The 14,564-nt window shown below is 36.6% G+C and overlaps 1 protein-coding gene across 2 annotated transcripts in view; it reads left to right on the forward strand.

Annotated features, from left to right (window-relative positions):
- The window catches only part of GRM5 (glutamate metabotropic receptor 5), a gene marked incomplete at both ends in the record, with an annotated part of 485,189 nt that overhangs the window by 393,601 nt on the left and 77,024 nt on the right, over nucleotides 1-14,564 (forward strand). For both annotated transcript variants that reach the window (XM_080699847.1, XM_080699846.1), the window contains one exon: nucleotides 526-652. In XM_080699847.1, coding sequence (XP_080555973.1) covers nucleotides 526-652 — 127 coding nt within the window. The remainder of the gene's footprint in view (nucleotides 1-525; nucleotides 653-14,564) is intronic.

Below are 14,564 nucleotides of genomic sequence, written 5' to 3' on the forward strand. Positions count from 1 at the left end.
CAGATAATGAAGGGGAAACCTCAACTAAGCTAGAATGGAAGGGTAGGAGAGGAAGAAGGCTGAGGTTGATTGATGGAGGAACTACATTCGAATATGTGTAAAAGTATGAATGTAGCATGGTTAACCTGGATATTCATTGTTGGGAGAAGGGAATGGGGAAGCGGGGAGGAGGGCACCAAGCACTGTCTGAATGTATATTATTTTCAATATGATCCTCATAAAAATAAAAAAGTAGCCGGGCGTGGTGGCGCACGCTTGTAATCCCCGCGCTTGGGAGGCGGAGACAGGAGGATCGCGCTGGTTCGAAGCCAGCCCCGCTGGCTTAAGAGACCCTGTTTCTAAAAATAAAAAAGTTTAAAATAGGTCTGGGAGTGTAGCCCAGAGGCAGAAGGGCTTCCAGGAACCCCAGTACCACCAATAAATAAATAAATAAATAAATAAATAAATAAATAAATAAATAAATAAATAAATAAATAAAATAAAAAAGTAAAATAAAATTAACCAAAATTTATATATTTGCATTAGGTGATCCGGAAGGGAGAAGTCAGCTGCTGTTGGACCTGCACACCTTGCAAAGAAAATGAGTATGTCTTTGATGAGTATACCTGCAAAGCATGCCAACTGGGTTCCTGGCCCACTGATGACTTGACAGGTAAGGTGTCAAAATGTCAGCACATTCCTCTAAGTCAACTGAAAACAGACACAGATATGCATGGAAGGAGTCACTTCTTTAAGCACTTCTTATCTTGAATGGTCTTCTCTGTAGGACAAAGAATCATCTTGGTCTGAGCTAGTGATAAAAAACTTGAGATATTAGGGAAACATCTGTCCACATAATTGTCATTACATCCAAACTGGATTAGAATTCTAAAGTTTGCAGTCCATCCTAAGGACATTCCCAGAAGTCCCTAAGCAGAGTCCCAGTCAAGTGTTTCATTTGAAGTATAGAGGGAGAAATATTATTTAGAAAAAAGGCTAAAATGTGTCATAATATATCAAAGAACAAAAATTAGCATCAAGTTGAGTAGAAGTTTAACTAAAATTCTATGCTTTTGTTAATGGTTTTTATAATGGAAACCAAGAGGCTCTAATAGTAAGTTTCTAAGCAATGTCATCACCAGGCAAAACTTTTTCTCTGCTTGTTTATTTTACTTTTGGCTTTTTTTTATTATGTTTTGGTTTATTGGTTCTTACTCCAAAGGATGTTCCTATATGTCATGTGTTCTCTATTTTATATTTCAAAGCCATTTCAATTTTTACACTGCCAAAATATAATATGACTCTTCCAAACATTTCTTCCAACTTTTCTTTTTATACTCACATCATGTGGTTATTTTCCAACTAATGAAACAAAGATATTGAAATTAAGACACTATCTTTAATAATTTTTTAAAATTTTTGATTAGTGCATTGTAGTCATACATCTTAATGGAGTACAAGATGGTAGAGGCATACATGCACACATCACTAATTTAGCCTTTACCCAATCCCCGCCAATCCCTTCCCCTCCCTCCTTCTCATGTTTGGCTTAGTGATTGACTTTGATATGTTTGTTAATGTACATCATGAACATTAGAGAATTTCCCTCTTACCCCGTCCTATCCCCTCAGTTAGGTCACCATATTTGCTCATCTATAGTATCTCCTTCTTCATCTAGAGTTCCTCCTATGACCCATTTTTTCCCTAGCTTCCACATATTAGGGAAAACATCTGATTTCTTGGTTTTTGTGACTGACTAAATTCAATCAGTATAATGTTCTCTATTTCCATCCATTTTCTTGTAAATTACATAATTGTATTTTTCTTTATGGCTGAGTAAAATTCCATTGTGTACATATCCCACAGTTTTGTAATCCATTCATCTGTTAATGAACGTCTTGGATGGTTCCATAGTTTGGCAATGGTGAATTGTGCATAGTTATGAACATAGATACGCATGCATTAGTTTGGTAGTTTTGGGTTTCCATTCTTTTGGGTAGATACTCAGAAGTGGTATTGCTGGATCCTATGGTAAGTTTGTTCCCATTCTTCTGAGGATTCTCCATACTGTTTTTCAATGTGGTTGTACTCATTTACATTTCACCAACAATGTATTGGAGTTACCACTACTCCACATCCTCATCAGCATTTGCTGTTGTTTGTGTTTTGAATGATTGCCATTCTAGTTGAAGTTAGGTGAAATCTCAGAGTAGTTTTAATTTTCATTTCTCTGATTCCTAACGACATTGAGCATTTTTGCATGCATTTATTGGCCATTTGTTTCTTCTTTTGTGAAGTGTCTATTTAATTCACTTTCCCTTTTCTTATTGGGTTATTCATTTTCTTAGTGCTAAGTTTCTTGAATTCTCTGTATATTTTAAATATTAGTCTTTTATTGGAGAAGTAGTTGGCAAAAATCTTCTTCCATTCTGTTGCCTATTGGCTGAGGTTCTTGATAGTTTCCTTTGCTGTATAGAAGGTCTTCAATTTAATGTAACCCCATGTATTGATTAATCTTCTAGTTTCTTGTGCCTTTGAGGTCTTGTTGAGAAAGTTTTTACCTGTGCCTATGTGTTGCATTGTTGGACCTATGTGTTCTTCAAAGAACCTCAAGGTCTCTGGTGTAATTTCCAAGTCTTTGATCAATTTTGAATTGAATCTTGTGCAGGGTGAGAAAGTGGGGGGTTTATTTCTATTTTTCTGCATGTGGTTAGCCAGTTTTGCCAATACCAGTTGTTGAACAGGCTATCTTTTTTTCCAGTGTATGTTTTTGGCTCCTCTGTCAAAAATCAACTGGCTGTAAGTGTATGGATTTGTTTCTCAGTCTTCTGTTCCATTGGTTTATTGGTTTATGTATCTCTTTTTGTACCAGTACCATGCTGTTTTTATTACTATGGCTTTGCATATAGTTTAAGGTTGGGTATTATGATTGCACCTTCATGGTTTTTGTTGCTGATAACTACTTTGGCTATTCTGGTTTTTGGTTTTTTTTTTTGTTGTTGTTGTTGTTGTTCTTGTTGTTCTTGTTGTTCCAAATTAATTTAAAGACTGATTTTTCTATGTCTGTGGGGAATGATCTTGGTAATTTAATGGGTATTGCATTGAATCTGTAGATCACTTTTGGAAGTATGGCCATTTTGATGATATTTATTCTGCCTATCCATGAAGATGGAAGATTTTTTCATCATCTAAGGTCTTTGATTTCTACTTTTAGTATTTTGTTATTTTCTTTGTAGAGGCCTTTTACCTGTTCTGTTAAGTTTCTTCCTAAGTATTTTACTTTTTGTGAAATATCCTGAGTAGAAGTGTTTTCTGGATTTTTTTCTCAATGGATTTATGGTTGGTATATAGAAAAGCTTCCAATTTTTAATATTTATTTTGTATTAAGACACTGCTGAATTTGTTGATCAGTTCTATATGTCTTTTGGTTGAATTTGTTGGCTCTTACAAGTGTATTATCACGTCATCTGCAAGTAGTAAAAGTTTTAGTTCACTTTCTATTTGTACTTCTTTGATTTCCTTTTCTTGCCCTATCATTCTGTATGATAGAGTCTCAAGTACTATATTAAAAAGAAGTGGTGATAATGGATATCCTTATCCTGTTTCTATTTTTAGGGGGAATTTAAAGCAGCTTGAAGTTTTAATTTGGAACAAAAAATTATTGCAATATTGTAAGAGAACACAGATTTATTTATAGGAGAGGATATGTAGTGGACACATGAGGCTGAAAGAATCACTGCAGGCAGACAGCTTTCTGTATGACATGTCAGGCCAGCTAGTGGCTGTCTTCATCCATCAGAATTAAAATAAACTTTAATGCAGAACTCTTGGAAGCTGGAAGATCAGAAAGTCCTTAGCACTAGATTCTAGCCCTTGTATGATGAGTGATGATTTATGGAAATTGTATTAGGGTACTTCAAACCCCTGATATTGCTGGGTGCAGTGGTACACGCTTGTAATCTCAGCATTTGGGAGGCTGAAACAGGAGTATCATGGTTCATGGACGACCTCAGCTACTTAGTGAGGCCCTTTGCAATTCAGTGAGACTCTGTTTCAAAATAAAGAATAAAAAATAGAACAGGGGATGTAACTCAAAGGTAGAATGCCCTTGGGTTCCATCCCCATTACCACCAAAAAAAAAAAAAAAACTTGATATTAAAATTCTGTGATCTTAGGCCTTTGGAAATTTTTTCACATTAAGATGTTTTTTTAAGAAAATTATTGGTGCATTTTAATAATAAATTATAATGAAGTTCAATGTGGTAGAGGCATACATGCACACACAGCTTGGTGAGTTTCCCACTCCTGGCTCTTACTCCTTCCCCTTCTTTGTACATGATATTGAGATTGGCATTGATAATATTTTTTATGTATATCGTGTCAATTGAGTGTTTTCTTCATCAAATTTCCTTCTCCTAACTGCCCTCCTCCCCTAGGCCCCTTCTTATTCCACTGGTGTTTTTCTTTCTTTGTTGGAGTCTCTTTATTGACATATTTATACATGACATTCTTTTTATTAAAACATCCCACTTAAAAAACATCCATGTGCTTTAAAATAGCATATAAGTCCTATATTTTAGCATTAGACAAAAAGTTTCTGATGCTTTCCTTCAACTTGATAGCCGCAGAGCAGAAAACCTTCAGAAAATTTTTGGAATACTTGAACTATAATGTGTGTTTCTGTGCAAGAGAATGGGTGTGCACATGAACACAAAATTTGAATGTGAAAAAGAAAAAAGGTATCCTGATTTATTTTCTTGTTAATTGGAGGGAGGAAACATTTTATTTTTATATTTTTGTTCTAAGTTCAATCTGGATTACCACTAAATTGTAAAGCTATCTTGTATATTCATCTATTTTGCATGGTGAAGTATCTTGTGAGTAAATATAGCTATCCCTTAGTATCCATGAGGATTGGTTACCTTCCATAGACACCAAAATCTGAAGATGTTCACATCCTGTATATAAAATGGTATAGTATTTGCATATACTACATGCATATCATCGTACATACTTAAAATCACCTCTAGATTATTTCTAAGACATAATACAATGTAAGTAGTGGCTTGGCTGCAATGTATTGTTTAGTAAACAATGACAAGTGAAAATTTTGTACTTATTTAGTATAGATATGATTTTTTCCAAGTATTTTTTATCTGCATGCAGTTTTCTAAGTCCATGGATGCCATTCATAGATACAGTGGCAGACTCTATATAGAGATCAAGTTTTGTCCAATATTTTTAAAGAATGTATTGTGGAAAATAGAAATGAACATAGTTCTTTCACTCATTCAATAGATACATTTTATTATTATTATTTTCATTATAATAGTGGATGCTAGAGAAATTGAATTGAAAAACAGAGATGATTGCTATGTCATTTGGTTCCCATTGCATAGCCCTGACATAATTTAACATGCTGTGGGCACAGAGGTGTTAAATACACACACTCATACATACATACTTATGAAAACATATACAATTGTGATAAGAAATACAAAGTTAAAAAAATCAGTTTGAAAATATGAGAGGATATATATATATTAAATGTGTAGTCATAAAAGTTCACTCTGGCAAAGTGAAAATTAGCTGAGTGCTACATGATAAATAGAAATAGCCAACAATGATAGGGAAAAAAGATATTTTTGGCAAAGACAACAATACCTGTGTCTGTCTGTAGACAGAGAAACAGATGGAATAATGGTTTCAGAAGAGATAATACTGGACCGCATACAGTCTAGAAAATATGCTCAGGATTTAAGTGGCTTAATAAATAAAATTAAAACCATTATAGAGATTTCAGTAGATACAAAAATATGATTTAAAGCATGTTTTGAAAATGGTATTCTGGTTGCTGTGAAGAAGAACAATTTGGGGAGAAATGGAAGGTAGAAGCAGCAGGTGGACCAACCAGGCAGTTGTCACTACTAAGTACAAGAGTTCTGGGTGTCTTGAACTAAACAATGCCTTGGAATACTCAAGATACATTTTGGTGTAGAATTAACAAGAAATACAGACAAACTGGATACAGGAAGTTATTAAGGAAAGTTGCCAAATTTTATGCCTTGAAGACTGGAATATTTTTCATAAAGACCGAGTTAAATTTTCTACCAGATCACTTTGAGATACCTTAGAGGTTATCATGGTTGATAAATTAAGGTCTTAGTTTATACTAGTAAATGTAATAAAATCTAGAAACACAAAGATGTAGTCCAAGTTTGCATGAAATACAGTGGAGTTAATACTATAAGTGAAGAAAAATGGGGAAAATGATCATCAATTTTGGAGAATTTAGGAAGGTTTAATCTTGAGTGATGAGGTAAATCTCACTTTCAAAAGTGAAGATGAAAATGGGCATGGTAGTGTGCACCTGCAGTCCTAATACTTGGAAAACTGAAACACAAAGATTGCAGGTTTGAAGCCAGCCTAAGCAACTTAGGCCCTTAGCAACTCAGCAAGAATCTGTTTCAAAATAAAAAGGATTAGGGGTGTAGTTTGGAGGGAGAATTCTCCTGGGTTCAATCTTCAGTACCAAAAAAGAAAAAAAAAGTGAGGATGGTTGTATCAGAATTAAAAATTAGCTCTTTCAGAATTATTAACCTCGTAACCTAAAGAAGATTGTTTATTCTTACCTAGTATTAATAGGTATGCACATTTTTATTTACTGTCTCATCTTAGAGATGTCCTTTCTGTAAAGACAAATACCCACACTCTTAATTTCATTGCATCCCTCTTTTGAAACAACTTGCTTAAGTAATTAGTATTCTCATTTTATTTTTTTTTTTGGGGGTTTTTTTTTGCAATTATTTTTTTTTTAATTTATTTTTTATTGGTGCAATGTATTTATACATCATAGTGGTATAAAGAAAATACTTTTGTAGACATACATGCACATCTCGCCCAGTTAGCCCCTACCACGATCCCCACCCCATTCCCTCCCCATCCCTCCTTCCCACGCTTGGCTTACTGGTTGACATCTAGTATTATAACAATTTATACAATATTAACATTGATAATCTCACATAACAGTTTCATTTGTCTGGTACCAAACTTTTGATGACTTAAAGATAACATTTCAATATTTCTTTTTGCTTTCTTTCTTACCAGAGAATATTTTTTCTTTTTTTTTTTTAGGTGAAACTATCATACATTTATTTATTTATTTTTCATAAAAAAATCTATCCTGATATGGAATATGGACTCTAGATACCCAAAACAGTCTCAAAGGAGAACAAAGCTAGAAGATGTATGTTTTCTGATTTCAAACCATATAAAGCTACAATAATTGAAACAGTGTAGTACTGTTCTAAAGGCAGATATATAAACCATTGGAGCTAAATAAAAGCCTAGAGATAAATTCTTCCATACATTGTCAAGTTATTTTTGACAAGGTTTCCATGAACTTTTGGTGGAGGAAATACTAGTCTTTTAACTAAATATTGTTGAAAAATAATAATAAATGAAAAAGAATAAAATTGGACCCTTATCTAACACATATACAAATATTAACTCAAAATAGATAAAAGACCTAAATATAAATCTTAATACTATAAGCTTTTAGAAGAAAATCTGGGTCATAAAACCTCACAACATTGAAATTGGAAGTGATTTCTTGGATATGATTTCAATGGCACAGGCAACAAAAGAGTAAATAAACTCCCTAAAAAATAAAAAAAAAATATTGTATATCCAAAGACAATGTAAACAGAGTTAAAAGTTACTGATCCTCTTCCAAGAGTTCCTCCTATGACCCATTTCTCCCTAACTCTCACATATTAGGGAAAGCATCTGATTTCTTATTTTTTGTGCCTGACTAATCTCACTTAGCATAATGTCCTCCAGTTCCATCCATTTCCCTGAAAATGATGTAATTGAGTTTTTTTTGATGGCTGAGTAAAATTCCATTGTGTACATATCCTACAGTTTTGTAATCCATTCATCTGTTGATGGACATCTTGGCTGGTTCCATAGTTTGGCTATGGTGAATTGTGCAGCTATGAACATAGATACACATGCATTAGTTTGGTAGTTTGGTTTCTTTTCTTTTGGGTAGATACCCAACAGTGGTATTGCTGGATCAAATGGAAGATTTGTTCCCATTCTTCTGAGGATTCTCCATACTGTTTTCCAAAGTGGTTGCACTAATTTGCAATCCCACCAACAATGTCTTAGAGTTCCCACTTCTCCACATCCTCGCCAGCATCTGTTGTTGTTTGTGTTTTGAATGATGGCCATTCTAGTTGGAGTTAGGTGATATCTCAGGGTGGTTTTGATTTGCATCTCTCTGATTGCCAGTGATGTTGAGCATTTTTTCATGCATTTATTGGCCATTTGAATTTCTTCTTTTGTGAAGTGTCTATTTAGTTCATTTGCCCATTTTGTTATTGGATGCTTTGTTTTCTTAGTGTTGAGTTTCTTGAGTTCTCTGTATATTCTAGATATTAGTCCTCTATCAGTGGTGTAGGTGGCAAAAATCTTCTCCCATTCTGTTGGCTCTCGATTGAGGTTCTTGATAGTTTCCTTTGCTGAACAGAAGCTCTTCAGTTTCATGCAATCCCATGTATTGATTCTCCTTTTAATTTGTTGTGCCTTTGGGGTCTTGTTGAGGAAATGTTTGTCTGTGCCTATGTGTTGTAGTGTTGGACCTATGCCCTCTTCAAGGAGCTTCAAGGTCTCTGGTTTAATTTCCAAGTCTTTGATCCATTGTGAGTTGACTTTTGTACAGGGTGAAAAAGTGGGATTAACATCCAATTTTCTGCATATGGTTAACCAGTTTTGCCAGCACCATTTGTTGAAGAGGCTATCTTTTTTCCAGTGTATGTTTTTGGCCCCTTTGTCAAAAATCAATTGGCTGAAAGTGTGTGGACTTGTTTCTGGGTCTTCTATTCTGCTCCATTGGTCTATATATCTGTTCTTTTGCCAGTACCATGCTGTTTTTATTACAATGGCTTTGTAGTATAGTTTAAAGTCAGGTATTGTGATTCCTCCTGCGTGGTTTTTGTTGCTGAGAACTACCTTGGCTATTCTGGGCTTTTTGTTATTCCAGATAAATTTAAGGACTGATTTTTCTATGTCTGTGAGGAATGATCTTGGTAGTTTAATGGGCATTGCATTAAATCTATAGATCACTTTTGGGAGGATGGCCATTTTAATGATATTAATTCTGCCAATCCATGAACATGGAAGGTCTTTCCATCTTCTAAGATCTTCTTCGATTTCTTTTTTCAGTGTTTTATAATTTTCTTTGTAGAGATCTTTTACTTCCTTGGTCAGGTTTATTCCTAGGTATTTTATTTTTTTGTGGGAGATCCTGAGTGGAAGTGTTTTCTGAATTTCTTTTTCATTGGATTTATGGTTGGTGTACAGGAAAGCTTCTGACTTTTTAAGATTGATTTTGTATCCAGATACCTTGCTGAATTTGTTGATCAGTTCTATAAGCCTTTTGGTTGAGTTTGTTGGGTTTTCTAAATATAGTATCATGTCATCTGCAAATAGTGAAAGCTTAAGTTCTTCTTTTCCTATTTGTACTCCTTTGATTTCCTTTTCTTGCCTTATTGCTCTGGCTAGAGTCTCTAGTACTATATTGAAGAGAAGTGGTGATAGTGGACATCCTTGTCTCGTTCCAGTTTTTAGGGGAAATTCTTGAAGTTTTTCCCCATTTAATATGATGTTGGCAGTGGGCTTATTGTAGATTGCCTTAATAATGTTGAGATATGTTCCTTCTATTCCAATTCTCTGCAGTGTTTTTATCATAAATGGATGTTGAATTTTATCAAATGCTTTTTCAGCATCTATTGAGATGATCATGTGGTTTTTGTCTTTGATTCTGTTTATATGATGAATTACATGGATTGTTTTTCGTATATTGAACCAGCCTTGCATCCCTGGGATGAACCCTACCTGGTCATGGTGAATGATTTTCTTGATGTGGTTTTGAATGCGTGTTGCTAGTATTTTGTTTAATAGTTTTGCATCCAAGTTCATCAGAGATATAGGCCTGTAGTTTTCCTTCCTTGAACTGTCTTTATTCGGTTTGGGTATTAGTGTGATGTTGGCTTCATAGAATGTATTTGGGAGAGTCCCGGTTTTTTCTATTTCCCGAAATAGTTTGAGTAGTATTGGGATTAGTTCTCCTATAAAGGTTTTATAGAATTCACTTGGGAAACCATCTGGTCCTGGGCTTTTCTTTGATGGTAAGCTCTTTATTGCTATTTCAATCTCTTTGATTGTTATTGGTTGGTTTAAGTGTTCTATATCTTCTTGACTCAGTTTAGGAAGGTTGTATTTATCTAGGAAGTTGTCGATTTCCTCCAGATTTTCCATTTTGTTGGAGTATAGTTTTTCAAAGTAGTTTCTGATAATCCTCTGGATTTCTACGCTGTCAGTAGTAATGTCTCCTTTTTCATCCCTTATCTTCATAATTTGGGTTGATTCTCTCTTTTTTTTAGTTAGGTTGGCTAGTGGTTTATCAATCTTGTTAATTTTTTCAAGAAACCAGCTTTTGGTTTTGTTGATTTTCTGTATTGTTTTTTTATTCTCTATTTCATTAATTTCTGCTCTAATTTTAATAATTTCCCGTCTTCTGCTGGCTTTGGGGTTCAATTGTTCCTGCTTTTCAAGGGCTTTGAGGTGTGTCATAAGGCTATTTATTTGAAGATTTTCTGTTTTTCTTATGTGAGCACTCAGTGCTATAAATTTTCCTCTTAATACTGCCTTCAAAGTGTCCCAGAGGTTTTGATATGTTGTTTCTTTATTTTCATTTGTTTCTAGAAATTTCTTGATTTCACCTCTTACATCTTCTATGACCCATTCTTCATTCAGAAGTGTGGTGTTCAGTCTCCACATGTTTATGTTGTTTCTCTGGGTCTTCTTATAGTTGATTTCTAGTTTCATTCCATTATGGTCTGAAATGACACAGGGAAGTATGTAACATTTTTTAAATTTGCTAGTGCTCATTTTGTGTCCCAGGATGTGATCTATTTTGGAGAAGGTTCCATGAGCAGCTGAGAAAAATGTAAACTCTGCTGTAGTTGGGTGAAATATTCTATATGTGTCCAAGAGGTCCATTTGGTTAATGGTGTTCTTTAGTTCTGAGACATCTTTACTGACCCTTTGTCTGGAAGATCGGTCTAGTATTGTGAGTGGTGTGTTGAAGTCTCCCAGTATTATTGTGTTGGGATTTATGTGTGGCTTCATGTCACAAAGAGTTTGATTTATGAAAGTAGCTGCCCCTATGTTTGGGGCGTAGATGTTGATTATTGTTATTTCCTCTTGCTGGACTATTCCTTTTACCAGTAAAATGTGACCTTCTTTGTCTCTTCTAATAAGTTTGGGTTTGAAGTCTAACTTGTCTGATATCATAGTTGCTACTCCTGCTTGTCTTCGAGTACCATTAGCATGGATTACCTTGCTCCAGCCCTTTACCTTGAGTTTGTTCCTATCTTTACTTGTGAGGTGTGTTTCTTGTAAGCAGCAGATGGATGGATTCTGGCTTTTAATCCATTTTGCCACTTTATGTCTTTTTATTGGGGAGTTGAGGCCGTTTACATTCAGTGTGATTATAGAGAGATAATTTTTAATTCCCAACATGTTAAGATCTTATTTCTGTTTGAGATACTGTTTATTCTTCTTTGCTTAGTTGTCTGCTGGATGGGAATTCTTGTTTCTTTGGTTCTGGCGTGAATTACCCATTTCCTCTTTGCAGTTAATCTCCTTGAGTATTTTCTCTAGCGCTGGTTTTGAAGACATAAATTCCTTCAGTTGCTGTTTGTCATGGAAGCTTCTTATTTCCCCATCTAATTTGATGGATAGTTTTGCTGGGTAGGAAATTTTTGGCTGGAAGTTGTTTTCTTTCAGAGTTTGGAATATGTTACTCCAAGCCCTTCTGGCTTTCATAACTTGGTTTGGGAAGTCTGGAGTGATTCTAATTGGTTTGCCTCTGTATGTCACATGGCCTTTTGTTTTTGTTGCCTTTAAGATTCTCTCCTTGGCTTCCACATTAGTCATTTTGACAATTATGTGGCGTGGGGATCCTCTTCTCTGATCCTGTCTAAAGGGAGTTCTATAAGTTTCCTGGACCTGTGTATCGACCTCTTGCTCTATGTTTGGAAAATTTTCTGCTATTACTTCCCTGAAGAGATTGTTGATCCCTTTGGTTTCACCTTCTTTTCCCTCCTCTATTCCAATTATTCTTAGGTTAGCTCTCTTGAAATGGGCCCATATTTCTTCAATGTCAGATTCCTGCTGTCGGGTTTTTTTTTCTAAATTAGAAACTATGCGTTCATTTTTAGAATGATCATCTTCAAGAAGCGAGATTCTATTCTCCATGTGGTCTAATCTGTTGTTTATACTTTGAATTGAGGCCTTTACTTCATTAATTGCATCCTTTATCTCTTTTTGACTCTCTCTAAATTCTTTTCGAAAGTCCTCTATTATTTCTAAAGTTATTTTCCTAATTTGATCTTCTAGAGATCTTTGGGTTTCTGTGTTATCAGATTCTGATGTTGTGGTGTTGTTGGCATTCACTGCTCCATTGTTATTTCTCTTTCCCATGATTTTGGAAGTTTGTGCCTTCTCTGGGTTCTTCCCTGAGTCACTACAAGTTCACTTAAGATGCTCTGGATCTCTAGTCTATGGTATCTCAGTCACCACTACTCCTTTACTGTGTTGTATCACAAAGTCTCAGACCCAGGGAGTCAATCAAGGCTGCTTAGACCGTGGGGGGTGCCAAGTTGGGCGTTCTCCAGTGGGGAGTTGTGACTATGGTATGATATCTCTGCCACTGCCACTCCCCCACTGGGCTGCACTGCTAAAATCTCCGACCCAGGGAGACTATCTGCGCAAGTCCCTGGGAGTGCAGTACTGGGATTTCTCCCCTACGGGCCGCAATTTGACTCACGGTTGTTGAGTGCGCTGATGGAGCTGTAGTGAACTCGGTGGATTCGCTGCTGCCGCCACTGGCAATATGGCACCACTGCCACACCCTCGGCCGTGATGCGGCGTATTTCTTCTCTGGTTTTGATCTCTGCTCTGAGTCCTTGCCAGTTGTGCTGCGCCCAGCCCTTGGGAGCTTTAGATGTTCCCTGCACCAACAAAACTGCTGACTGCCGCCCGGCTGTTCAGCACCTGCTCACCTCGGCTCGCTGTCCACCCCTCCTCTCAGGCGACTGGTGGCTGGTTGAGTGGGTTGGTCTAGGGCTGTCCGGTGAACTCGCCGCTGCCGCCAGCAGTAAGACGCTGCTTCTGCATCCTAGGCCGCGAGGCCAGAGTACCTCCTCTCTGGATTTGAGCTCTGTTTTGAGTCTCCCTCCTCTCTGGAGCCTGGTGTTGCTAGGGGAGATGTAGGCCGCGCCGCTCCGGCCGCTCTGCGCCGCGGCTCTGGCTGCTCCGCACCACGGTTCTGGCCGCTCCGGCTGCTCCGGCCGCTCTGCACCGCGGCTCTGGCTGCTCTGCACCGTGGGTCTGGCCACTCCGGCCGCTCCGGCCGTTCCGCGACGCGGCTCTGGCTGCTCCGGCTGTTCTGGCCGCTCTGCTCCGGCTGCTCTCGATCCTCTGCAATTATTGGCAAATTTCTCATCTAAATCCTTGGAAGCCAGAAGGTGGTGAGCTGATACATACAAAATTCTTGGATCAGTATTCTCATTTTAAAACTTTCTCATAATTAATTCATCAAAGCAGTTTGTCTCCTGCCCTTATCATGCTATTGGAAAATTCTGGCAAAAATATTGAGGATTGACATATTGCCAAACCTAGTGGTCACTTTTGAATCTTTATTTGGCACACATATTGCTGCTCAGATTAACAATGCTGATGACACACTCTCTCTTAAAGTTCCCACCTCTGTCAGCCAGATAATTACAAAGTCATGCTTTGAAGTTCCTCTGAACTATGTAAACACCACATCTGGGTTTGATCTGGTTTTTGTTGTTGTTTATCCCACTTTATCTAGATCATTAAAGATTTATATTTTCCTGGTTCTATCACTAATAGACTGTGCTTTTCCTTCTATAATTCTCTCCAAGCTATTTCATTTACTTTGATGGTTTTACCTCTTACTGCATGTTATTGAATCCCAACAGCCCAGCTTAGTAAAACTACAATTTTCTGAGTTTCAGATCCATAAGTCTAACTACTTGCTTGTTTATCTCTGCTTGTTTAGTCCACAGGTATTTCAGTACAGCATGTCCAGACCCCATCATTTCACCATCATGCCCCATCAACAATTGTCTCCTTGCTTCTCCCACTGAATCTTTTCTTTCTTTCTTTTTTTTTGAAGATTTAAAGAAGTTTATTAGAAAGATAGAAATACAGAAAATAGAAATACAGCTCCATACCAGACTGGCATGGAGGGGTGACTCAAAATGAATACACCCAAGTCTTTTCTTTAAACTAAGAGCACCATCATCCTCAGAGCTGCCCAAACCAAAAAGAAATGAATCGTGATATATTTTTATCTATTCTTGGCCACCCAATCAAGTCACTTATCCAACCTAATCATTTGAATTGCTAACTATTCTTAACTGCCTTTCTTTCTCTCCATTTTTACAACTCTTCGCATTTGACTATTGCAATAATTTATTTCCTTT

Source organism: Muscardinus avellanarius (genome assembly GCF_963383645.1).
Source record: "Muscardinus avellanarius genome assembly, chromosome: 1".
In the NCBI taxonomy this organism is placed as follows: domain Eukaryota; kingdom Metazoa; phylum Chordata; class Mammalia; order Rodentia; family Gliridae; genus Muscardinus; species Muscardinus avellanarius.